This window comes from Octodon degus, unplaced genomic scaffold, assembly GCF_000260255.1.
Source record: "Octodon degus isolate 3935 unplaced genomic scaffold, OctDeg1.0 scaffold00041, whole genome shotgun sequence".
Lineage (NCBI taxonomy): Eukaryota > Metazoa > Chordata > Mammalia > Rodentia > Octodontidae > Octodon > Octodon degus.
Window position 1 is genome coordinate 2,607,185 of NW_004524617.1, and position 27,990 is coordinate 2,635,174.

Here is a 27,990-nt window from a genome sequence, read left to right on the forward strand (position 1 = left end):
TCTCTATTCCCGCATCCCAGTCATTATTTCCTTGAGCAGTTTCTTCCCTTTCACTATATCTATTGTACCTTTTATTTTTTTATTATACCTTTTAGATCTTATTTTTGCTTTCAGTTTCTTACACTAGGGAGATAACACAATGTTTACACATTCAGGTCTAATTTATTTTACTTATGAGTATGATCTCTAGTTGCATTCATTTGCCTATAAAAGCCTCAAGTTTATCTTTCTTTAAGGCTAAGCAATACTCAATTGTATAAAAATATCACATCTTTTCCATGCATTCTTTGATTGACATTAGGGTTATTTCCAATATTTAGCTGTTACAAAGTGAGGTGCTATAAACGTGGGTGCACATATATCAGTGTGATGTGATGCTTTTGTGTCTTCTGGAAAAGTACCCAAAAGATGAATAGATGGGTCAATTGGGACCTCTAATCCTAGTTTTTGAAGGAATCTTCACATTGATTTCCATAGTGGTTTTACTAGTCTACACTCCCACTAACAATGGAGAAGTATTCCATTTTCCCCACAGCATTTCCAGCATTTGTTATTGTTTGATTTCTTGATGGTAGACATTCTTTCTGTGGTTGTTTTCATTTGCATTTCTAGAATGATCAATGATGTTGAGCATTTTTTTCATGTTTATTAGCCACTTCTATTTCATTATCTGAGAAGTGTGTATTCATCTCTGATGCCCAATTTTTTGATTAGGCCTTTGAATTTTGGGGACCTGATTTCCTAAAATTTTTTATACATTCCAGATAGACATCTTTTGTCAGAGCGTCAGTTGGCAAAAATTTTTCCCATTTTATGAGTTTTATTTTCACTCTGTTGGTGATTCATTTGATGTGCAAAAAACTCCTTGATAACATGAGATCCCAGTTGTTGATTCTGTGAAGTATTCGTGTTTAGTTTGCTTTTTGTTCATGAACTCTGCCTATACTTATATCTTGAAGATTTCTACCTACATTCTCTTCTAGTAGATTAAGTGTTTTGTTTTAATATTTAGATCTTTATTTTTTATTTTATAAAAAGAGTGCAAAATATTATTAAAATAGAAAAATTACAAGTGATACAGAATTTCACCTAACAAATAAGAATTTCACAGTATTTGTTGTAATGCATAGTGTTGTATTTCAACCAATTATTCATGTTACAAGATATATGCATGCAAAATTGGAAGAAAGAAATATATAAGAAATTAAGAGGAGAAACAATTGAAAAAAGGAGACACCGCAAACAAAGCTTTATTTGCTCTTTTCCATAGACCAGTAGAAATGCACAGTATAGTTGTCCAAACCACCCTGTTTACATATATAGATATATCTCTTTCTCCCACTCCCTTTCCTGTCCTTGTCCTCAATTCAGTAACTCTTTCCTTTAGTGTGAGAACATGAAAGAAAAAATATTTAGATCTTCAATCCATTTTGACTTTAGTGCATGGTGACAGGCATGAGTCTAGCTTTAGTTTTCAGCATGTAGACAGCCAGTTCTTACAAGACCATTGATTAAAGAGGCTGTCTTTCTTCTTGTGAACATATTTAACTGCTTTGTTAAAGACAAGGTAACTGAGTGAGTTTGTAGTTGTGTATGCATCTTCTAATCTGTTCCATTGATCCCAAAGTCTATGATGCAGAAATTCTTCTATTTGTTATTGATCTTGTTCTTTTTGTTATTTATATTATAGTATCACTCATATGATGTTATATTCTCTAGTCCTTTGAGTTTTGCCATTTAGAAAGACTTGTTGCTCTTTAATATATCAATTAGCTCTGTCAACTCTTTTCTGTCTTTCCAAGCATATTGTCATGACTGGTTCCAAAAGTCCAACTAAGCAAGTATTGGTCATTTTTCTTTCTTTTTTTTTCCTGTCATTTTTCGTGAATGAAAATTTCTTTGCATCTTTTTTATCTTTATTCCGAAGTTTTATCCAATTTTGCATTTATAAATATATACCTATTAGAACCTTATATTTCTAATTTTGAAAGTGTGAGACTCAAACAATGACAAGTATATGAGCACTAGTGAAATATTAAGTAATAAAAATAAGTTGAAAAGGCTGACATTGACATATATTTGCATTTTCTAATTAATTACTTCAAGGGCCAGAGAGATAGCTCAGTGACTAAGCACCTGCTTAAGCAAGCTCAGGGACCAGGCTTGATTCCTAGTACCACATGCTGCGCCAGCCCCATGCCTGGTTGTGCTGAGCCAACCATCGGTCTGGGCATGGTGGTGCATGCCTATAATCCCAGTGCTGGGGAGGCTGAAAACAGGAGGATCCCTATGAGTCCAAGCTCCATAGTGAGACCCTGTACCAAATATATAAAAAATAATTTATTTCAGTTAACAGAAGTAATCTTTACCGAGTACTGCAAAAGCTACTGCAGACAGTGAGCAAAATTTTCATCGTATTTATGTTTGTTAATTCACATACTAGTGAAGTAAATGAATCTTTGTACTAACAAGGGGGGGGAATATAATATTTTATTAATGTCAGATTTTAAAAAGTGAGAGATAACATGAAAATAGGAAGGAGAGTATTAGAGTAAAGGAAGGAGTGGAACAGCGAAGAAGGATAAGGGAAAAGGAAAGAAATGATTAAAATGCATTGCATGAAAATTAATAGTATTAATTTTTGCATATTCTTATATTTATATAACATATTTTAATCATTTTCATGTCTATATTTACCCATTATCCTTCTCTTCCTTCAACTCCTTCCAAGCCTCTAAGAGTTTCCTTACTATTTTTATGTCTTCTCTCTCTTTTTTAAAGATGATATTAATAGAATATTATACTTCCCCTGTCTGTCAGTAAAATTCAAATTAAGCTTTTATTCTTTATCCTATATTTTGAAAGAATTCTAAATACTATTTCAATTAAGTGAGAATACTATGTCAATGAGTTAAGCTAGTGGATCATTGCTGTGACAGTACCTATGTGACTCTGAAGCATTTGGGTTTTTTTTCCATAATTTTATTGAGAAACAAATAGCAATAAGACAGTTTCAAACCAAATTGGTAGGACAGATTCAATAAGTAACACATTGCATACATTCTTCCTAGTGGTTAATTGCTGTGCAAGATGTGGACTTGATATCCTATTTACAAACACCATTAGAACAAATCCCTCTAATCATTAAGAGAATGTAACTATATAACTATTTTAACCATTTTTGAGTACATAGATATAAAATGGACATTCATCTGTATTCCCTCTTTTGTTTAGTTCCATTATTTAAATATTATAGGTGTGTGAACTCAGCAAAATATTCCAGAAGAGTCCAGTAGTCCATAATAGTATTGGGTCTTCCACTTCACTGGCAATGTTAGAAATTGTTGACCTGAGTCCCCTACAGCTCAAACTAACACCATGGCTTCACTTCTTATACTTCATTTTTATACTTTTCTGCTGGATGGTTAAGACCAAGATAAAGCAGGACCTATGCAACAAGAGTTGTAGGTTTTGGGTCTGATAAGGTCAGTGAAATCCACTCAGGATTTATCCTGAGATCCTGTCCTCAGATTGTAGAACCTTTGTCAGTGTCAGCCATTTGGAACTGGTTTGCAGAATGAGTTTGAAAGGATTATTGATTCCAGATAGAGAACCCTTAGAATGCTATAAACAGATTAAGCAGAGATTTACAGAAGATTCTGATTGGAACTAAGAAAATTGGTGGAATGATGAAATAGTAAAGGCCGGGCTCTATTGATTTGCTGAAAACAAAGACTCCATTAGTATTTGGACTACAAATAATATGTGTTATACCACAGCAGAAAAAAATTCTTCATTTTGCCCATGACCTGAGACTTTGCAAGAGACTGAGATTAAGTATAATGAACTAATTAAACTGATGGAGGAATTTTCTGAGAAGCCCAAAGCTCAGGTAGTGGCATGGATACTGTTGGATACTTTTAGCCAGATCTAAACTGAGAATTAGGAGAAAAAAACAAATGTGAAAAGTTGACAGTTTCATAAGAAAGGAAGATTCTACAAAGTAGGGGCCAAGGAAAGTAAGGTTGCTGAAAATATTAGTTTTAAAAAGAAGTTAAGGGCCAGCAAGATAGCTCAGCAGACTAAAGTGCCTGCTTAGGCAAGCTTAGACAAGCTCAGGGACCATGGTTCAATCCCCAGCACCACATGCCTCATCAGTCCTGTCCCCACAGTGGGTAGAGCTGGCCACAGAATCCAGGCATAGTGGCACACGTCTATTATCCCATAACTGGGGAGGCTGAAAACAGGAGGATCACTATGAGTCCAAGATGCATAGTGAGACCCTGTAACAACCAAATATATAAATTTTAAAAAGCACGCAAGCAAGAAATAAAGAAAGAAAAGCCAAATAGCTTGTATTAGCAAAATAGGAAAGAGACATTAAAGGCATTTTAGGAATCCAAAGGACCCCAGTTTTCCTGAGATGAAGGGTATGAAGAAGGGCCTGAGAGATAGCTCAGTAGAATAAGTGCTTGCCTGGCAAGCACAAGGGCCTGAATTCAATCCCAAATTCCACCAAAAAAAGGGGGGGGGGTATGAAGTAAAAGATTTCATTTGAAAAGAATGCCCCTAGGCCTCCTGCTTTTAGGGAAGTGGTTCTCTAGGATTTGTTTCATAATGCTAAGTTGTCCAGGTGCTCAGAGACATCTGTAACCATGAACCAAAGGGGCCTAACTAATTCTTCAATTGTGGTATATCTTGGCAATATCTGTGTGGTGCTGATTTTACAAGCATACAGATGCAACAGTTGCGGGATCATGGAGGCTTTCACCCAGATTTCAAAAGAAGGATTCAGAGTCCATGCAATGTACCCCTGAAAGTGTGATGCATGAGGCTCTGAAAATGAAGCAAAAGGTACAGTACAAATGCTAGGAATTTAGTGATGCCCATATTGTGTAGTATCTGCTGAGGAAAGCTGCAGGCTATGCATAGGATCTGCCCAAGAAAGAGGACATGTGTGCTATGACAGACAAGACCATAGGGATGGGGCTGACCAAACCTTATGGAGTTCACCTTGTTTCACAACCTGCCCTGGGTACTGGATGTGGAGTGTCAGAATTTAATGTTTACCCTGATAGATCTTTTTCTTGCTTCATTCCAATTTATTTCCATTTCTACCTCTTTCTTTCAGAGTGGGAATGTTTGCTCTGTGCCATTGTATATTGGAATAATCTAACTTTTGTTTTTTCACAGAGGCTGACAGTTAAGGATTTATCTTGAGTTTTAGAGGAGAATTTAGATTTGTACTTTTCAGTAATCCTGGAACTATTAGATCTAAAATAGCCTCTAAAATCATGTGTGTTTGTACAGAGATTAGATCACAGGGGCATTACATTCATCAGTGGATTATTCCATGGATAAGTTTCTAACTGGATGTGCTGTTAGGACATGGAGCCTGGTAGGAAAAGATAGTTCACAGGATATGTGATCTAAAAGGGTATCTACTTGTTTGATATCTAGTTGCATCCATTTACCTATAAAAGCCTCATCTCTTGCTTTGTACATGAATAATACTCCACTCATTGAAAGAAACAGTAAGTGCTTATATTGTTTGATCAATTTTGCATTCCTATATCTGGTAATGTGAGCAACTACTTTGAAGATGACAATATGTAATATAATAACCATTGTTAATTTCCCATCATCTTGTTTTAAAATTCTGTATTGTTTTTTTTATTTTTTCTCTACCTACAACAAAAATAAATAAATAAACCTCTCTTTATATAAGTTGTGGATGTCAGGTGTTTTGTTAGAGTAACAGCAAAGAGACTAATAAAATGAGATTTTGTAAAAAGAGACATGAAATAAAAAGTAAAAAACAAATTGTCAGAGAAGAGGATGGAAATTGGGAAGGGAGGAAGGGCAAGCAGATAATGGGTATGTAAACAGAATTAAAATATGTTATTATGCATGAGTGCATATGTTTCAGTGAAACGTGTTGTTGTGTGTAACTAATATTGAAAGGAATATTTAATGTTTAATTGTTTGAACAGTCTTTCATGTCTATATGTAATAATCTGAGCAACAAATTGGTGATAACAGTACATAATATGACAACCATTGTTAATTTTCCATTCTTGTTTTGAAATTCTGTACCATTTTTGTTTTACGTTGCTTTGTTATTGTCTTTGTTCTTGTTGTTTTTGTTTTTTTCTCTTTAAAATAATAAGTAAATAAAAATAAAAGCCCGTTTTCATTCTTTCCAACATTCATTGAAAGAATTCTAAATCCTGTTGTAATCTGATGGCTTAAACTTTTTATGTATTTTTCATTACTATCACTACTATTATTATCTATTTACTTAACATTTGTATTGTATCATTTGAGTATGTGATTACAGTAACAAATGTGTTATTTTGTTCTACCATCAAGATTATACCAATATGTTTTTTATTTTTCACACCATTTTTTATGAAGATAAAAGCAATTACAACTATATTGTATGCTATAATTTTTAAGAACTACCTGAAAATGCATGCTGGAGGAAAATATGATTAAGTAGGAGGAATTATTATGTTCAAGTTTTTAAGAATTAAGTAGAAAAATATATGACTATCAAAGGTGCTCAATTTTTATAATACATATGATAAATTACATTACATATAAGTAAATATGTAAATAGAATTCTGTATCAGAAAGACATTTCTGTCTCTAAAATCTCAAGCTACTCTATGCCCAAACAATAATTTAACACTTAAACTAGTCTTAGTATCCGATCGTATAATAGTGCAAATATTGTAAATAGTAAAGGGAAAAAGGAAAACCTTCCAGTTTATCAGTAAATCAGTTTTTTCTTAATGACAACACTTGTTCAAGAAGAGAAGTGTCTGAGATTCTAAGACGTGTGGGTGATAGCAATAAATTCAGACCAGGTTTTCTGTCATTCCAGCAGGACAGTGAAAAGATGAGCTCAATTCTAGAATGTTACTTGGCGAGCCAATGATTGCCTAAGTAATCACCTGTAACATTTTTGAAATTAAATTCAACAATGTGATTTACCCCAAGAAGTGAACAGATAGATCAAATGCCGAAGTTCAGTCGTTTTGAATGGCATTCTTCTCTGCTAGATGTAATAGCTCATCCTGTGTCAATTAAGCTTTCTAAGGGTCTTCAAGGATATCTCAAAGTAAAATGTATTGCAGCTATCCTGTAAGCTGGCCTCTTCTCTTGCACTGCTTTTGCTGTGGTAAATGTTATTTCTTTGTGCTCACAAAACTTGTAGAGCAAAGTAAAAGTAATAGAGGATTAGGCTAAGAATACTAATCCTATTCAGTAACCCACAAATCTAATTTACAACTATGCTTCTACGAACATTAACAGAGAAGAGTCCAAATTGTTCAGTGATCATATTGTATATTTTATAAAAATGATATGTCATTATTAATGTTGTCCCTAGGAATATACCATGAAATCAACTAAAGCAAATCAGTTAATGAATTGTTGAATCCAAACCGATAATATCTATAGAGCATTTTTATTGTGAAAAATTACAGCAGCATTGAATGAGCCAATTGCCTGAAAACTTAGATCAAATCATTTAAAATAGGTAACAGTCAATCAAAAAATTTCTAATTGAACCATAATAAAATTAAGAAAGCACTCCTATGTAAGAGAATATGAAATTCAAACTTTTTCATGGTTTATTTCTTATTATTTTTCCAAAGTTAACTAAATATATATTAACTTTACAATAACTAGAGCAATAGACTGTGTAGTTTAATAAAATATGAACTTATAACTTTTATAATGTTAAAGAATATTGGCTTTCATTAAGGATATTTTAATTTTTCTAAAAGTTAAGAACAACTTTTAAAGATTTCATTATTCTAAAAACAAAACTGTAGACTTTGTTGCATAAAGGAGAACAAAGCCTGTAAAAATACTGCTTCTGGTACTCAGATTGTTGTGTAATGTTAAAGAAGACATCAATTAATTCATTGAAAAGCACAAACATTTTATTTTTCTTTAATAAGGCATATCACAAAGACTTGAGGCAAAAATTCACTTATATGCTAGTATATACAATAGTTGCACATTAATGGATTTTAATAGTATTACCTTTTGGCCAGTCAAATAGCTCAGCAGATTAAAGCACCTGTAAGCAGCACTAGGTTCCGTGGTTCGATCCTCCTGGGCCTGCCATGCACCCCGGGGCATGCTGTAAACAGGTCGATCACTAGAGTTCGATTTAGTAATGACACCCTAACACCTTGTAGACCTTTCCCCAAAATACAAAAAAAAGTCTTTCCTTCCTCTCTTAAGGAAGTGAAGTGTGTAGTAGAATTTGTATCAAGAGCCATACTTTAAAAATCTGTTCTAAATCAAAAATAATTATGACTGTACTCTAAGAAATATATTTATTTTTAGAGATATCCATGAATTGAGCATGTTTATAACATGATGTCTTGAAGCTAATGTTAAGCTTTGGATAAATATACTTGGGAACAACGAAGGTCAAAGAAATATTGTGATTACCAACTTTCTTCGCTCACGTCTTATTTCTGCCTCTTCCTTAGTGCTGTTGTCCTTAACTTTGTCTTCTTCCATAATCCTTGTTATATTCATCTTAGCTTCATGATATTTCTCCATGATTGTTGGCATCCATTTCCCATGGGTTCTTGGGTTTTCTCACGTCTTCCATGTCTCTTCTTGCCCACACATTCCTCCACCCCTAGAGGTTACAACATTCCTTATATTTCAGCTCCCTCCTGAATTGTCTTGCTTCTCCAGGACTCCCGCATGTCAGTTATTTCTCTATTGTTATAAACTCCTTTTTCATTTTGTCTGTATATTTCTCTCTTCTGAGTCTATACTGCTACCATTCACTCACAAGATGGTATGTAAGGCCACTGTTATTTAAGAAAATATTCAACACAGCTATGATGAAATTGAAATTTTGCCACTGCCCTATTTTCCATATAGTATGTAAACTGTCTCAATCTGCTCACAGTGGTACCATATTTGAGGACATAAATTGTACACATATCCATGATTATATTCCCCTCAAAATGGATGAGAAATAATCTGCATCAGATATGTAATGAAGTAATATTTGTGTCATATGGACACAGTATTACTAGAAATTGATTCCTAGGATCTTGCTCTTACCTTTTATTTTCAAATTATATGTACTTAAACATTAATTAGAAATTATTTTAAAGACTTTTACCAAAAAAGTGACTGTTCTTCTGAAAATTTTATTTTTGAAAATATTTGTAGTATATGTTTATTTCCACTTACTTTTTTGTGTAAAGCTTTGCATACTTTTAAAAATAAAAAAATAGTTTTCATTCATGTCAAAACAGGTTTGCTGACTTTGGTGAACTTAAAATAGTTACTGGATAAGTTAGGAAGTTGATTTTCTCCTTTCATCACGTTTGTTGGTTTTTCACCAAGGCAAAATTGTAAATGTAAACTTACTCCCTAGAAGATGAGCTGGGCTGCAATTTTCAGCTAATTGGAAGAAGCAGCCCTGAGTCGAGTACTGTCAGGCTGATTTGAGTCTTAAGATATGATGATGATTATTGTGTCAAATGTAATCAAGAATGTGGGCTCTGTACTGACTAAAGGGCTGGCTGTTTTTAATTCAGGTTTGTATATGAAGTAGACCTCCAGTTCACTGATAGTCACAGCTGGCTGTAAAAGAGAGCAATCTTTAAAATGCTACTTCATTCTCTATGGAGTTGCAAGGATCAGAGATTGGATGCACAGGAGGGAAACATCCTTATTCTCTCTAAAAGTATCTCATTTATTTTCAGTCTGATGTCCTTCATCTTCAAATTTCCCTTTGGCTCTCTGTCAGCAACTTACAAACTTCCCACATCCAATGCCACCCGCCTTTCCTTTGTGTAATAAATACTTGGAAACACATTCTTTATTATCATAAATAAAAATTGATTTATAATATGTCATATATCAGTAATATTCCATATCCATGTACACATTTTTTATATTTTGAACTTTTTTAAAGAATACAAATTAGAATTAAAACAGAAAAAAATTACAAGTAATACAGAATTTCACTTAACAAAGTAATATGAATTTCACAGTATTTGTTGTAATGCATAGTGTTGTCTTCCAACCAGTTATTCATATTACCATTTATATGCATATGAAATTGAAAGAAGAAAAAAAGAAAGAAATATATAATAAATCAAAAAGATAAAAATTATAAACAATTGAAAAAAGGAGAAAAATAAATTAAAGCATTAACTGCTTCTTTCCACAGACCAACAGAAATCCACAGTACAGTTGTCCAAACCATCCTACTTACATACATAGATAATTCTCTTTCCCCCACTCGCTCTCCTGTCTTTTTCCTCAACTCAGTAACTCTTTCCTGGACACAAGAGAAGTTCGTAGGTGATGGTACTATGAATGTGACATTAACAGAGGCAAGAGTGTTGTATGTTGACTAAAGTTCCATGAGCGGTATTGGCCAACTGTAGTGTAATTTTCTAAAACTACTGGCAAAACTCATAAGAAAGGGTAAAATATCCCTTGGATTTCAGAGCAGTCTATTGCATTCCTGTGAGTTCAGTGTCCATAATAAGCTTGAGAAACTATTTTAAAGTATCTCTATGGGTAATACTGAGTTAAGTTTCAAATATAATTACTTATGATTAGGATTTCCACATATACAAATGTTCAAGTCCCACAGTCCTTTTCAATATTATCTTTTAGAGCATAAGCTCATTCTTGTTGATAAAGTTGTCACTATTCCAAAACTGAATGGCCAGAACAGTTAAGATAGTCTAGCACAATCTTAACAATTGTGTGGTTCTCACTGATGCTATTATTTAATGCTATTCTCTTTACTAAATGGCATACTGTCTGTAAAAGAACAATGTGCCATTCTTTTTCCTTTCCCCAACTATAGCTCTATTAATTGCTTTCTAATTAGATGTTGGCAAATGCAGTTAAAATCTATATAGCAATCATAGGAAATATTATTTCTATTAATATCATTTTTATTGTAGCTATCTATGACCCTAAAATCCCAAGTGCAAATTACATATGCACTATAAGAAAAATATCAGCTTATTCTTGAGGGCCAGCCAGATAGGTCAGTGGATTAAAGCACCTGCTTAGGCAGGGACAGGGACCAGGGTTCAATTCCCAGCATGCAGTGCTGGCCCTGCCCCTGGGACACACTGAGATGGTAATTGAGACTGGGCATGGTGATGTTCACCTGTAATCCCAGGGCATGGGAGGCTGAAAACAGGAGGATCACTACAAGTTTGATCTGTGTAGTAAGACCCTGTAGACCCTGCACTAAAATACATAAAAAAGAAAAACGTATTTCTTGAAAAGTTTAATTAAGTAATGTTGCATTACAAACATGTACCCTTGTATGCACAGATAAACATATATTTTCTATGTGTATAAAGCACAAATATTTTACATTGAAAAATGTTTAGACCAGTAGGTAAGCAAAATACAGTAGTCTATTTGCATTTCATCAGGGCATTTGACAAGGTCTTTTATTGTGTCCTTGTAAATAATTTGGAGAAATACTAGCTAGATACAAGGTTATTTGGATAGTTTAGAAGTCATCTTATTCTTTAGCACCAAAAGATACCAATTAATAAGAAGAGTCAAATGGAGAAGGAAGATCTCTGGTGCCACATGGTTCTGTTTTACTTTTTGATACACTGGGTGGTTTTGACAGAACATAAGTAGAGGTACAGAAAAGATGCCCATCAGATTTATTGGTGATAAAAAGCAGGGAGGATAGGAGTATGTTGGTTAGCAGAAGCACATTTGGCCTGAGCTGGATGACTTTTAAGACTCCTCCAGTACTTGTTATCTCTGGACCAGGATCAAACTTACACTCAATCTGGAAATTTGCCAAAATAATTCGATAATTTTGACCAAACTTCTTCTTTATATGCCCTCTGTTTCTTCAGTATGCCTAAAAATGTTAACATTTTTGTAGTACATTTTAAAAAACAAAAGAAAATGTTTTCATGTGAGAATAACAGAAATTCATTCATTGATATATAAATACAATGTGTTATCCAGTAAAATTGTTTACCATGTCCCTTCACTACTAGTATAAAACTCAATGAAAGACACAAACTTAGAAGGTTTACTATCTATACTTCTACAAAGAAAAACACAATCTTAATCAAAATTGATTATGCTCCTTTTAAACATCTTAGTTATAATTAAAGAGAAGTTTGTTATAGAACTTAGTTTTTATTAAAAAGAAACTCTGTCCACGAAGAGTTGTAATTTATTACAAAATAATTTATTTGGAAGCAATATATAGATTTTAAGTTCTATACAAATATAAATATTTTTAAAATTCACATCAAGAAACAAACACGAAGTCTTTAAGTACAAGGGATCCTGAGATCATTTTTAGAAACTTCCTGGTTCACAGTAGGTTCACTGATCTGAAATGAATTTATTGACTATCTATTAAATGCTAGTAAGTATAATGTGAATTCTTGCTTTAAAGGAATCCAGAGTAAGTTGGTTATGATGTAGATACTACAGAGAATAGGATATTTGTGAGAGAATCCTTGAAATCAAGTGCAGCCTTCAGATTCATTCCTTTTGTGTTTTAACTCTAATTGAAAAATAAACCTTAATTTATGACTGTTCTTCATAAATTTTAATTGTTCTTTTAAAGACCACCAATGCATTTCAAAGTATCTAGGGCTTTTTAATTGTAATTTTTCCCTTTGGTAATTAAAGTAAAAAAAAAGAAGAAGAAACTTTAAATCTTTATTTTGATAAGTTTTAATTATCTCTAGCTACTTGTAATCCCATATCTTGTCTTATAAATCATACCTGAGCCATTAAAACAAGTATAAAATTAGAGAGGACAGTTCTTTTAGAACCTAGCCAGAGTTATTCTTGAGAGTTTAATTCACTTCTCAATTGGTCTTATAAAAATATTTTATTTTACTATGTAATTTCTAAGAAAGAAATGTATGAAATATTTGATTTTCATACTAGAAATTTTTTGTGTACATTTCCAAAAAAGTATTGATTTCCACTGTAGTTATTAACATTTATTAACTTATTATGAGGTCACAAATTTAAACACTATATTTACATTATATTTTAAGAAATAAAATATTTAATAACTGACCATAATGCCCTATTTTAAAATAAAATTCTCAAGCCTACCTTCATTCTTACATGAAGTGCTTATTAATAAATCTCTTAGTTGGCAGCTGAAGATGATAGTCAAAGGGATAATCATTTCTTTTGTCTTTGCATATACCAACAATAATCCTAATTCAGATAGTCACAAATACAAAGGACTTTTAAGAATAGTAATGGATTTGTATTCATCATATTTACCTTACAAGGAGATTGGCAAGTCTATTTTCAGAGATAACATTTTTTAAAGAGGTAACATCTGGATTGGATGTTTTAGGTCTTGCCATTTGTTTGGAAAACTCGGTCAACTTTCCTGAAGGTAAAATTTCTCATCTCTAAGCTACTCAAAATAATAAAATCCTGTTCCACCAGCCTCATCAGGCTATTTAAAAGTATCAAAGGTGATGACATTTGGGGAAGACCCTGAAATCTAAGTGTGATTTTAGTGTCAATTATTATAACAAAAATCACTGTATATGGAAGACTTCTTAAAAGCATATTGTTAACAACAAGAGTTCTGAGTAAGAAGCTAGATAATAAAAGTCACAAATATTTAAACACCATAGTTGAAAGCTCATATCTGAAATTATCAAATCACAGTTGGCTTCTACTAAGTTCATTCAATCTATTCATGGTATATTTTTAGCCACTTCTTTCCTTTAAAGTGAATCTGCTATGTGTTTGCTTTGATCTTAGAAAACTGAATCTGCCTGTCTTGCTGTCTTCTGAATATTATGTATCAGCATCTGGAAATTCACAGTTCCATTTTTATGCAAGTTAGTGCACATGAGGATATGTATTTTCTCAACTGTGCAGTCGTAGGGGATTTTTCAAGACATGGTCTTCAGCATGCCTTTTTCATTGGATTCTATACTATTTTTTCACATATCATTTTGTGAGAAGAAGAACATTTAAACTATTTTATCACCACGAGAATATATACCTTTTTAAAACGTGATCAATACCATAAATGATCAAAACCAACTTAAAAAGTCATGTTATTCAGATCACTGAGAATTTCTTTAGAGGTGAAAGTTTATCCAACTATTAATCCAATCCTAATGTAAATTTGTATGCTCCTGAAAGATAGTGCTAATTGTCTTTTTCTAAAGATCCTTTGCAGTTATATAAAAGTCTGAGATAATATTTTGAATTTCTGTACAAGGAACAAATGAAATATAATCAATTACATTATATTTCTGCTTCCTCAAATACTACCTTTTGGTATTATAGCATTAGAGAATATAAAATTACTGATCAGAATTTTTAAAAATATTATTCTCTAACAGTACAAGAGAAAAAATATGTGTGTGCTTTATCTGTTTATGATATTGTGTGAACTACTTTCATCAACCACCTTTTCTCAGTGATTTATGACAGAAACACAAATGAATAATGCAAAGAATAGGGGAAAGCACATGTTTACTGTTATCTCCTGATATTTTCATTTTAGAAATATCTCATTAGTTTTAGGGGAAGGACAACATTATGCTTGTTTCCTCTATGATTTATTTTGCAAACCTCAATTTTAAAAACCTTCATATGGTTAAAAATGAGATGGCATATGTATCTTATATTCTTTACATAGTTGTTAATGTCTATACAATCTTAGTTTCTAAAGGTAAGACATAGATGATTTGTTTGGATTTTTTTTCAACAAAATGTCTATATCAAAGAAGTTTACACAGATAGCTTCAAAGCTGTGGTTTATCTTTAGAGGACTAATCTATTTTCTGTGCAAGTGTGTTGCCACTGCACATGTTAAAAAGTCATCTTGTGTTGTCTGGGGTGACGAAAAATGGGAATGAGTTCTCTGAGAACTCATCAGCAATACTTTGGGAACATTTAGGTCATGGTTTCCAATTAACTCAGGAGAGTTTGAGTAATTTTGTACTAGACCTCAGGAAAGAAGGGATGAAAACCTCCTTAATGCATATGTCGGTGAACAGCAAACCAGCAAATTTGCGTTGAAAATGGATTTCTTTTTGAATCACAAACCAGCTAGATTATTTCTGCTATAGTTGTGGTAATGTAATATCTTTCTCTTTGTCTGTATGTACAGGTGTTTTTGTGTTTCAACAGCCCTATTTATGGCAAAGTAATAAAAAGATAAACCTGGGCTCCAAAAATGAAGGCCAGATTTCAGTGGCACAACCTTCCTTATAGTTTTCTGTCTTTCATTATGATGAAAATATCAGAAAAGATAGGACACTGATATCTGTCTTAAGCATTAGAAAAACTTTTTTCCAGGACACAAGACTTAAGCTATTATATCATCTCTGTCACTTACTCGTGTGTCATCTCCGAAAAGTCATTCCAGTTCTCTCAGTATCAATCTGTCCAGGAAAAGAACGAAAGCAGTGATGGACTGCATTGTTCCCAAAGAATTTCTTATTTTAATGAAAATCAATTCAATTAGGCAAATTCCATCGATCATCCATTGCTAGGTTTTGAGATATGCACCGGCTAGATGATTTCCACTTCCCATGATAGGAAAAGACAAATATCTAGGCAGACTGAGACAGAAGTTCACTGATGCAGTGTGATATATATTACATTGGAGCTATTTCTATGGAATATGGGCAATTCAGAGCTCTGATCACATTGTGGCTCCAGGTAAATTTTTATTTGTCTCCTCCAATAGACTTGAATATATTCAGTAGCAAAGTCCACATCATAGTGAATTCTATGTAAGTGTCATCAAGCATAGATCCTGGCATGTATTAATTTATAAATGAGATATTCATAATTGTTTGGAAATATGAATGAGGTTCTAAGTTAAAGATTTACTGCTTAGAGACTAAAGTTACCAGAATTGAATGAAATATCTAACTTAAAATATATAAGAGAGAAGCAAAGTATAGGAAATGAAACTGTTGAAAACACAATAATTTTTTTAAATACCAAAGTGCAATATATTTACTAGAGAACTAGTAGGGGCACACATAGTTCTTGAGAATTGTAATTTAAGTTAATTTTAGCTTTATCAGTAATATTTGGGATTATAAGAAACTTTCTGGTCTAAAGTTCATGTACTGATAACATGTACTGGTTAGGTGTTCATTCAATCTGACCTATATCTGACAAAAAAACAAAAAAGAAAAGAAAAAATTCATACTTTTAAGCCTTGACCTAAAAATAAGCCTTTCCCTAAAATGAAAATAAATGAGGAGGTTGGCTTACCTGGCTACTTCCTGATATTACAGGATAAAGATGAAAATGTTTATAGTTGAAGACTGCTATGAATTTCCCCAGTTGACCACAGTTGCAGCAACATCTGCATAAAATAACCTTCTATCTCAGATTGAACCCATCTTATGATAAAAATATTGAATGAATTTGTTTGATTTTACACACACACACACATACACACACTCCTGCACTGTTAAAATATTTTCATCCATATATCTAATAGTGAAATGATTAAGCTTTTTTGCCTTAGCTTGGAAAGTAACCAATTCCATTCTTTTTCGTTGGCCAATAAGAAATTGGTAATTTTGACTTCATAGAAAATCCAGTCTTAGACCTTTATTCAGAGATGCTCCTATAGTTTAGATCTAGAATGCATCCACCCAAGCCTCATATGTTCAGAGGTGGGACTTTTAAAAAGGGACCAAGTCATGGAATTGCTAGATGCAGCAGTAGATCAATCTGTTGATGAGTTCATAAGGAAATATGCTGTTAGGAGCTAGGGCCTGTTTGAGAGTGGGACATTGTTGGGTGTGTGCCTTTGGAGAGTGTGTCTCCCTCCTTGTCTCTGTCTTTCTCTGCTTTCTGGCTGCCATGAGGTGAGGAGCTTACTTGTGCCACGCCCTTCCATCATATTCCTGCCGTGAAGCCATTCAACCATGAATTGAATTCCCTGAATCATGACCCAAATGAACCCTAACTCCATTTAGATTATGAATATTGGGTACTTTGTCCCATTAAAGGGAAATCTGACTAATACACATACCATGATATCTGTGTCTGTCTTATGGCAAATTAGGGTATACAGATCTTATTGTCTCATTGATAACTGGTTTATGAAAAAAACTGAGATTCTAAGCTATGTTCTGTCACCTTCTTCTGGGGCTGTCCCTGGATGATCACCGTCTTGGGCTGACAGAGAGTTGTGCTAAACTATATCCCTTTAGGATTTTGCCCTTTCAGTGTACTCTTGCTTCTAACTGATTATGGAAATCTCTGTTATCTCCTGATCACTCTACAAATCCACCAGAAGTTTAGCAATCTTCAAGGCACAATTGCTGAGTTGTAAGAATCCTCCATCCTGTCACCTTTAGGGATCACAGCCTGTGCAAACAGTTGTTTATTTTTTCATATGCATTCCATAGGTAATTTTTAAAAATTCATATCTAGCTTCAGACTTCACAGGTCAGATTCCCCTAAAAGTAGATTCTGAGAAAGCAATTCATGTCCAGAAATTTTATTAGAGAGTATTCTCAGGCTAAACATCTGTGAAGAGAGAAAAAAAAGGAAGCAGTATATGGCAGAAGAAGCTCAACTACCAAGCAAGTGTCACTATAACAACTGGGCCACCCTTCCTTGCCCACAAGGAGCTAGAACTGCCCTTCAGAACTGTCCTGGTGGAAACAGGGGAGCCAGACTTTTACAACCCACACATCAGACATCAACCACTCAGTGGGTGCAACCTGACTTGGGGATAAAAAGACTAGGCCGCTCTTTTTAGTCCCTCTGAAATAGGGCTGGCAGCTGAGGTCTGTCAGCTAACAGCTAGGACAAGAAGTAATTCAGTTCTGAAAAGAGATCTGAACTCAGTTTAGCATCAGTTCAAAGTTTGATTCCCAGCAGCAGTGATTCTCAAACATTAACATATGGTAGAAATACCTGCAAGGCTTATTGGAACAGCTTGCTGGACTCCACCTACAGTTTCTGATTTAGTAGGTCTAGCCTGAGTGCTGAGAAACTATTTCTAATAGCTCTCTAAAGAGTCTGGTCCTGTTGATCCATGGGCTATATTTTGAGATCCAGTGTCCCACATTGCCTTTATTTATAAACTGAGAATGGTATAGGGTACCCTTACGGATAAAACAGAAACCTTTTGAAATCACCATACCACTCGTTACTCCATCATGTTCTCAGCTTTTTTGTGTGTATTATAAAGTTAGAAGTGCTAATGACTAAGCTCTGTTATGTGAAAACTCCTTAAATAGTATAATATTTTATTTTAAAATATTATTGCTATTTCTAATATGTAGCCATTGTTGCTTTTAAAATCCAACCAAATTTTCTCCAGTGTCTATAGTTGTATATCCTGTACAAAGGAATTTTTAAAAAATAATGGTTACAATTGTTTTATTCTATGCCAGTCTTTTATTCCATACTTATTCTCATTTTTATACTTTTATTTATCATGAAAGCCTCTCAAAGCCATATGGTTGAGGAAAATTAAAAGCTATGGCTATATTTAGAGCTATTTTGAAAGCACAAATATGGAAATTAAGTACCCTTGACTCATTTCTAGTCTAGACTTGGCACAGCTATAATTTAGGAATTCACAGTGCATGTATTGAACCTAGGAGAAAGTCTGTAGTCTTTAAAACCCCCACACATGGAGGAAACAACAGTCTCACCTATGATCAAAGAAGATTGTAAGAGAGCTCATTTGAAGACATTTTCTGCTGTTACTGCCATTGGATTTTTCTAAAGTATTTCCTAAATTAGAAAATATTCAGCCTAATGTTGTCAATATCTCACACCGCAAGGGTATCATTTAGGAAAATGGTGCCTTACTGTCCTAAAAGAGTTATGCATCTTCCCTCAAGGTATCATTTACAAGGCGATAAACTCACTGGTAAGATTTGGCTAGAAATCTCATTGTCTGGGTAGAACCCTTTCATTTTATTTATGTGTGTTGAACTTTGCAAATAACTCTTAAAAATTATTTACTAGTTACTTTCTCTGGAAGCAGAAGGTAAGTGGTGTTTCTAGGTTAAGGACGGAGGAGCTAAGATACATCAAGCCCAGCTTATCATGAAGATACTAAAATGTAGACTGTCTGATTTTTGATTTCACTATCATGGGGCAGTTTCATATTGTCCCTTTATTTTGCTTGAAATTGAAATGTTTTAGAAAGTATGTCAGTGTCTAAACTTGCCTTCTTCCACAATGTGACAGGCTACTCCTATCCCAAATTTTGGGGCTGGAGATAGAGTAAGTCTTAGTGCAAACTGGATGAAATTATCTCTCCAGCAGCAGTTACACAGGGCTCCACCTGTATGTTGCATGCCCAGTTATAACATTTTCTCAGGGCCATGACAATGCTTTCAAATCTTTAAATCCTACTAAATAAATGATGATTTTGATATTTCTCCCTGTACTGACAGCTTGCCTACTAGATAAACAGTCAGCAGTCCAAATTAGCACTCAAGCTCTGTGAGGTTTAATTTCTTTGCCTAACCAGAACATGATGCAACCTTTCAGCTATGTGATATTAATGTTTATTTAGGAGTTGATAAATAGCTTGGTGCAATGCTTACTTTTTCTCCAATAGCTGCATCCTCAGAAACCTATTCTATTCTCCACCAGTTAATGCAGGCAGAAGATTTTTATCCAGTATGAGTGCTGCAACTACACTGTAGAAGACTGTGTGCTCAGCAAAAACCTCACCCATGATGAATAAACAGCTCTTCCGGGGGCTTTGCTGCCGCTGGCTCGGCAGGAGTTGTTTATTGCCTGGTTTGCACATCCCATGATAAAGTTGCTGCTGAAATAAATTCCAGTTTTGCATAATTATTGACAATCACGTCTTAACAAGCAGTGTGTATCATATTTAACTGTTCAATGTTTTAAAATCCATTTTTAGCTTATGTTTAATCCCAGAAAGTGTTTGTGTAGTAGTAGAAAGCAAATAAGGCATTTAAATAGAGTACTAATTTCCTCATTGCTGACAAAATTTACCTGAATCATTTTAGATGGGACTGTTATTGCCTGAGGCAATTTTCCCTCCTGAGCTATTGTTATGTAGATGCTTGCTGAAAGCATATGTGTATATCCACAACACATGAATTTTTATATATATACACTGTATTTATATATAAAATATATATTTATAACCAGAAAATTGGAATTTTTAAAGATTTTTATGTCATTGGAGAATTTCTTTTATTCCTGTAAAAGAGTTTTGAGAAACTATAATATTGGAGCAACTGTACCACGCAAGGAGCTCCACTTTACCTGTGGCATTATAATTGATTCCCATCCCAGCCATAGCTACTACAAATGGGGAATGAGAAATCAGAGAGGTTTGTAACTTGCCATATAGCATAACTGGTAAGGGACAGTAGGAATTGAAGCCCAGCTCTATTTTTTCCACAACACATAAGATTTTTCTTTTGGATAATATCCTCAGCTGCATGACTGTCAGGTATTGAAATATGAACCTAACTCAAAAGTTATAGCATCATGCAGAATGACATTATGTACAGTGGTTTCTATGAAATGTTATTTTTCTTATTGTCAGTCATTTTTCCCTTTGCCCCCAGTTCTTCCATTTCCCCCCTCCAGTATTCACCTTCCAACCATCAGTTCGGAGCTTCTTGACTTTTCACCTTGCTTATCTAATCCTGGTTTCCTGCCTCTGAGTAACATAAAAGATAGGCCTGGTGAAACTAAACACATTAGCTTCAATGTTTGCAGCACAAACTACAAAATTTTAGAACAATAATTTTTAATTTCTCTATATGAGCTTACAAATGTCTAAAATTTCAAGGTTTGTGTGATACCGTTTATGTGGTAAGGGTTTATAGAAATCTGTGCTTGCATTCACTGTTAATACTCTTGCATCCCTCCATAGAAGCCTTTGTGTTAAATAGAAAAGAAAGCAAACAGCACAGTATTGTAGTTGCTGTTTAAAAGAAGAGCCGTAGGATTAACACATCTTGCTCTTATCAGAGAGTTCACTAGGGGAACCACTTTCATATTTGAGGATTGCATCTGACTATTTGTTCCTTTGCAGAGTGAATGAGCGAGAGGCCGCTTTGGAAGACACTCAGAGATTACTGAAACAGTTCCCCTTGGACCTGGAGAAGTTTCTGGCCTGGCTTACAGAAGCTGAAACAACTGCCAATGTCCTACAAGATGCTACCCATAAGGAGCGGCTGCTAGAAGACTCCAAGGGAGTCAGAGAGCTGATGAAACAGTGGCAAGTAAGTCAAGCGTGGCACTTTAGTACTCTCGCGAACCCAATTGTGAGATTCTCAGCTTTTGTACTTGCAATTGATAAGCTGGGAACAAAATAACCTAGTCATTTTACACAGACTGGTATATCTCTGCATTTGCGCAAGGAGGAGAGAGGCAGAAGAAAGAGGAAGATTCATCTGTCATTTCATTGTTGGATTAGTGTTATTTTTTCATATTTTTAAATTACTTCAAAAGATCATAGTATATCCCAATTGAAAAATAATTCCAAAATCAAATTACAGCATGCAAAGTTTCTCTCTACCTTTCTTGTTTTTAGATCACTACCTTGATCTTCTGAAAAGTACATAGTTTTGAAGCACACTCACAAAAAACTACTTGCATACAAAATCAGAGCTTTGGTCAAGCAGAAACTTGATTCACACCAAGAAATAAGTTAGGGGGTGGTTTATTAAATTGAAAAGGTTGCCATTTTGAGTGTTTACTTAATATTTTACAGGGAAAGCATCTGTATGAATTGTCTGTTTTATTTAGCGTTGCTAACTGAATCAGTTTCTCTTCATTACTTTCAAATACGTTTTGAAATGTTAATCTGGCATTTTGTAGTTTTCTTCCAAACATGATCTGTGAAAATAAAAATGAGATGACTAAATTTGTCATAGTTAATGATCATACAATTTTCAGACAATTGTTTTTCCTAGAAACAAAAATTATTGCTATAAGATTTCATAAGCATGAACAGTGAAAATAGAACTTCAGGATAGTTTTGTTTAAATGAAATCTTGGTGGAAATCATATTCTGTAGTTAAAAGTTTCCTGAAGTTTATATCTCAGTAACTGATAGGATTTTCCTGAGTTATTATTGCGTTTTGTATGTGTAGTTAATTTTTTGGTGTGATAGAACTTTACTAGCATTGCAAATACCCTTTGTCATGTCAAAATAATACAATGAATTGTTGGATTAGTGCTATTTTTTCATATTTTTAAATTACTTAAAAAATCATAGTATATCCCAATTGGAAAATAATTCCAAAATCAAATTACAGCATGCAAAGTTTCTGTCTCTACCTTTCTTGTTTTCCTCCACCTTTTTGTATTTAGTTTTGATAATATTTCATGCACTTTGCTGTTCTGCTAGAGCAGGTGACAGTGGCAATTTATAGGGTTTTCTTGTTTTATCAAACTATTCTGAGCCAACCTGCTCTTCTACAATGTCAGTTAATGTTTAATTCCTTTGATCCTTTCAAGGTAATTTGTTTAGAACAAAACCTGACTCAGTCTTTGCAGATGTCTCCTGTGGTGCCTTGTTCTAGTATATATAAGCAATGCAAATTTATTATTATTATTATTATTATTATTATTATTATTGGTACTGGGGATCAAACTCAGGACCTTACGCTTGCCAGGAAGGCACTTAGGCCACTGAGCTATATCCCTAGCCCAGCAATGCAAATTTATTTTTTTAATTTTTATTATTTTTTTATGTATTTAGTACAGAGCCTACAGGGTCTCACTACACATATTGGACTCGTAGTGATTCTCCTGTTTTCAGCCTCCCAAGCACTGGGATTACAAGTGTGTGCCACCCGACCCAGTCTCAGTTGCTCTCTAAGAGCACCTTGGGGGCAGGGCTGGCATTACACACTGGGGATCAAACCCCAGTCCCTGCAGCTGCCTAAGCAGCCACTTTAATCCACTGAGATATCTGGCAGGCCCCCCAGAAATTTAGATTATTAGTTTTTTTTCATTCTTAGATGAATAGTTAGATAATTTACTGCTGTAACTTTGGTTTATATTACTTTACAAATATAATTTTATTTCATCTTATAAATGTTCATATAACCATCCTAGAATTTTAATAAATACATACGTCTACATTTACCCCAAAACTATGGTCAATAAATAATAGAACTTTGGTCAGGTCAACTCTTTAGCAGATTACTTTCAAAATAAATGATAACACCATAACTAAAAAATAATTTAATATCAGGAACTTAATAAATTTTCTCTTAAAATAGTGCCTATGTGGTTGAGGGCAAAGATGTATCAATTGCATCTTACAATCTGTATTTATATTTACAGTAGTATACAATGAAAATTCATATGTAAAATATTCATCCTGCAAAACAAACTGCAAGATTCTAAATCTAAAGGAAAAAATTTCCTTGTTCTTCAGGAATAGAGAATAAGCTGCATTTTAAGTTTAGATTTCTCATCTCTCTTTCCAAAAGAGTTGGAAATTATACAAAGAAAATGTTTTAGTTTGTTATTTTACTAAAAGTGCATATGTATTTATTTGATTGCTTAACCAAACTCAAATTTATTTGCTCACACACATTGCAGTGTTGAACAGGCCACCCTTTTTCCACTTTTAAGATATGCTGCAAGTTACATATAATCTTCAGGCTACCTAAGAGAGAAAAAGAAGAGTTTGGAAATCAGGCCGGGCCTTTGTACATCTCAGCCTCTAAGTGACTTCCTGTATTTATTCTTAAAAGCCATATAGAATTCCCTGAGAGCTCCTCAAAACCTTGATATATCATTTTCTCCTTAACTGAGATTCCAAAATTCTGCTCTAACAGAGGCAATTTTCCTTTTCTCTCAACTGACACTGTGTTTTCTGTGCATTCTAGTTGACTACAGATTATATTTTATGGATAGGAATGATATTTTTAGTCAATTCTAAATTTTTCCAAGATCGTTGAGTGATGTGTTTTGATGAATGATTTGGAGATGTCATGGCAAAAATTGGGAACTACTAAAAGTATTGGTTATTGTTTATGGCACACTTCAACTTATAGAACTGAGCCAAGAAGCTGGGGTCTAAGAGCGTAGTTTCCACAAGTGCTATGAAATGGAAAGGCAGGGCTAATGCCACGGCAAAATGTGCTGTTCTCTGTGTCAATCACTGATATGTATGGAGACTGGTTCTTGCTAGACTACATGACTGTCACTTTGGTTTATCAACCACTTCACTGGATATTTAGTTCTCCCAGAAATAATTTTAATTCATGTGCTTTATAAGTATATATAAATTATGAAGTACATGGTTCCTTAATGGAATTAACCTAGTAAATTCTGCTCTTAAACACATTAGAATTTCCTTGTATATTAGAAAACAAATATTATTCAGTTTCCTCATTAAAATAAAGGGAAAGATATTATAGTTTTCCTTATACTTCAAGATGAGGTTATTTTTCTTATACGTATTGTTACTTCTGATAGTCTAACTAGAATTTGCAAACCGATGTACTTTTGAAGAACACCATATAGAGCCTGAGGGGTAAAAATTTGGGAATTCTTTAAATTGTAAATTTATCTTTCATTGCATAGCTATTTCATTTTTGGGGTTTCGGGGGGGTTGTTTGTTTGTTTTCTTTTGGTTTTTGGATTTTTTTTTTTTTTTTTGCAATACTGGGGATTAAACTCGAGACCTTGTGCTTGTCAGGCAGGTACTTATGCTGTTAAGCTATTGCCCCAGCCCATAAATTTATCTTTCAGATGAAAGACCATATTCATAATTTAATTGGATATTTTTCCCAGCAAAACATTTCTTCTTTGGCCTCAGAGAGTTGATAAAGTTGTTCATGGTTCAAAGTTCTAACATAAAACCCTGAGCAACTAACTGCAAACAGGATGATGCTACTACATCTTTGTAAAATATTTCACAAAAGTTTCACAAATGTTAACAAGTTCTCCAGGTACCCCGGAGATGTTATTGTAGTCATAGCATGTAAAGAAGGAATGTGGGTGTGTGCATATGGTGGGGAGAGATGGTCAGAAAATGGTGTGATTAAAATATTTTGGAGCAAAGGGATGGCTAGATAGCTCAGGGGCCCTGGTTCAATCCCCAGCATGCCATGCTGGCCCCCACCCCAGGTTGCGCTGAGCTGATGATGGAGACTAGGTGTGGAGGTGCACACCTGTAATCCCAGCACTCAGGAGGCTAGAACCAGGAGAACTACTACAAGTTCAGTCTACATAGTCAGACCCTGTAGACCCTATCTTAAATACAAAAAAAGCCCTGAAAAAAACATTTTGGAGCAATTAATAGTGGAGATCCCTCTATCTGTGACCTAGGTAATGTCTCAGACTGTGTCCTTCAACTCATTCCCTTCACTAATGTCATATGTTTTACATCTGTCTCTTCTTAACTCCCCCACATGATAGAAATTCACTCATATTAATAAAAACTTCCAGGAGACAACCCACTCAGGACCCCTCCTGTCCCTCTCTTGGACAGGAGTTCCTTTCCCACCAATAAATATATTCTGCTCATAAAAAATACATTCCCATAGAGACAAATCTGGTAAACTTTGAATTGTACATCTGAGTATACTTATACATTAAGAATTCTTTGATTATTGATACACTATCAATTTTTCAAAGTAGTTCCTTCAGTGTTTCTCACCAAAAAAGAACCCTCTTGTTCTAGTGGTTAATTTCAAAAGAACTGGAAAGAATGCAACCTTAGTAGCACACTTAGCACCTTGAGTACATCAGAGTATCATGCTTCTTGAGATGTCTGAGAATATAGAGCTAGTCTATGGATCCCTAATTCTAAGAAAAGAAATACTTCAATGTATTATTTTCAGTTGTTTTAGTGTGGATTGATAATACATTAGACCTAGTGATTAAAACTGCAAAAGGGAGATGTTCTTTTTTGGGGAGTAGACTAGGTTTCACATATGAAGGTCACAGTTCCTAGCAGATGGCTTAAAGGAAGAGAGGTTTATTTCGGCTCATGTTTTCAGGGCATTCAACCCATGGTGAAGGGCAGAAAGATCGTAGTGGAAGGGCCTAGTGGAGCAGGTGGAGCACCTTGTTCATGGTAGCCAGGAAGCAGAGAAGGAGACTATGACCAGAGAGGGAAAAGCCAGGAACCAAATATAGTATCCAAGGTAACCTTCATGATGTACCCAGACACACACAGAAATATGCTTAACTAATGCCCTAGGTAACTCTCAAGCCAATCATTTTGACAAGCCACCTTCACCATTACAGACAGTAAAAAATGACTTCTTAAAAAGAAATTTCTATCTTAAAGTTCTAGAGAGTGGAAGCCTACAGAAGTGCACCAACACAGTCAAATACTGGTGAGGACCCTCCTCTAAGCTTGCAGATTTAGGTTGTATAATCAATTTAATTTGGCTTCTTGCCTGACTTCTCAGTCCCAAGTATATTCTTCTCTACATTGAGTATAAGACCTCACAGGATCTGGTCAGGATTAATTAAGATACACATAAAATGTCCACCATGGGGGGTATTGTTCACTAAAATGACTTAATAAGGGTAAGTGGGTTTCTCCCATTTGACACCTGTTTTTTAAAGTTTGAAGTCACACATATCATCCCAGTCCTCAAGAGATTGAGGTAGAATTGCCCTGAGATTGAGGCTAGTCTGGGCTATATAAGTGAGTTCAAGGCCAGCCTGAACTATGCAGTGAAAAATCTGTCTTAAAAAATATGTTTGAATTTTATCTGTAGTCTTGAGAAACTCATAGCTTTATAAGCAAGGAAATAGGGTAAAGAGGACTGCTGGTTTTTGAAAGATTGCTCTAGTATCTTTGAGGAGGATAAATGGGAAAGACAGGAGGAAATCTGTGCAGGGACGACAATTAGAAAGTTATTTCTGTAACATTCTAAGTCAGACATTATAATTAAGGTGGGAGTGCTTATAATTGACACAGATATGCAAGCTGCTCAGAGGAGAAATACTTATTGTAGTACAGTCTGTGGGAAACAGAGGTGAGGAGAAAATTGAGGTAAGCTAAGGAATCTGTCTGCTTACCACTTGCCTGGAGGAGCAAAGAGTTCAACAGGACTAATGGTTGTGGGGAGGGAAGTCAAGGCTGTTAGCCTTTTAGAGGTGTCTGTAGTAGAAGTGAAAATGTTACATTCCTTTGAAGCAGTGATGAACTTTCAAGTTAGGAGACAGATCTAGAGATATAAAACTGAAGAACATCAACATGAAAACTGTAGAAATAAATGATATTACGCACAAGTTAATGTTATTGTCACTTGAAGCCCTCGATTTTCCACTCATAAATACATCTGCTATGGTTATGATCCAGATGTCCCCCCTCCAAAGCCTCATGCAGTTATAGGTGGGTTTGTTGGAAGTGACGGGATCTAGAATGTGTGAATCTGGGAAAAAGTATGTGATATTGGGATTAAGAAAGCAACACTTTTGTAGTTTGGATAGACGATAAGGGACAAAGAAGGGGCTGCTGCCATTGTTTGCTGCTTGCTACATTTTGCTTGCCCTGCTTGCCATGAGCTCTTTCTCCTCTGCAATGCCTATCTGTTGTGCCCTGCCTTGGAACCAGTCAGCTATGAACAGAAACCTCTAAAACCTGGGAACTACTTCAACTTTGGGTGTTGGGTGTTTTGTCTCAGCTAAGAGAAAAGTAGCTAATACAATACCTAAATGCTGTGAAAATAGTACTCTTTTACAGAATTGATATTAAGAGATGTTTGTTCTGTGTCATTCAAAATGACCCCTCTTAATGGTTAACTATGAAAAAACATAAAGAACTACCGTAGCTTTGACATAAAAACTCATACAATGAAAGCAACTAAGAGTATTTAAGTAATGTAATTTTTAAAACCCTTGGGGCCGGGGAGCTGGCTCAGTAGAATAAGCGCTTTTCTGGCAAGTGCAAGAGTGCAAGGGTCTGAGTTCAATCCCCGGTTCCGGAAAAAAAAAAAA

General features: G+C 34.5%; 1 protein-coding gene across 3 annotated transcripts in view; it reads left to right on the forward strand.

Annotated features, from left to right (window-relative positions):
- Positions 1-27,990, forward strand: part of Dmd (dystrophin) — a 1,613,500-nt gene that overhangs the window by 999,049 nt on the left and 586,461 nt on the right. For all 3 annotated transcript variants that reach the window (XM_023715436.1, XM_023715435.1, XM_023715434.1), the window contains exon 36: positions 21,098-21,287. In XM_023715436.1, coding sequence (XP_023571204.1) covers positions 21,098-21,287 — 190 coding nt within the window. The remainder of the gene's footprint in view (positions 1-21,097; positions 21,288-27,990) is intronic.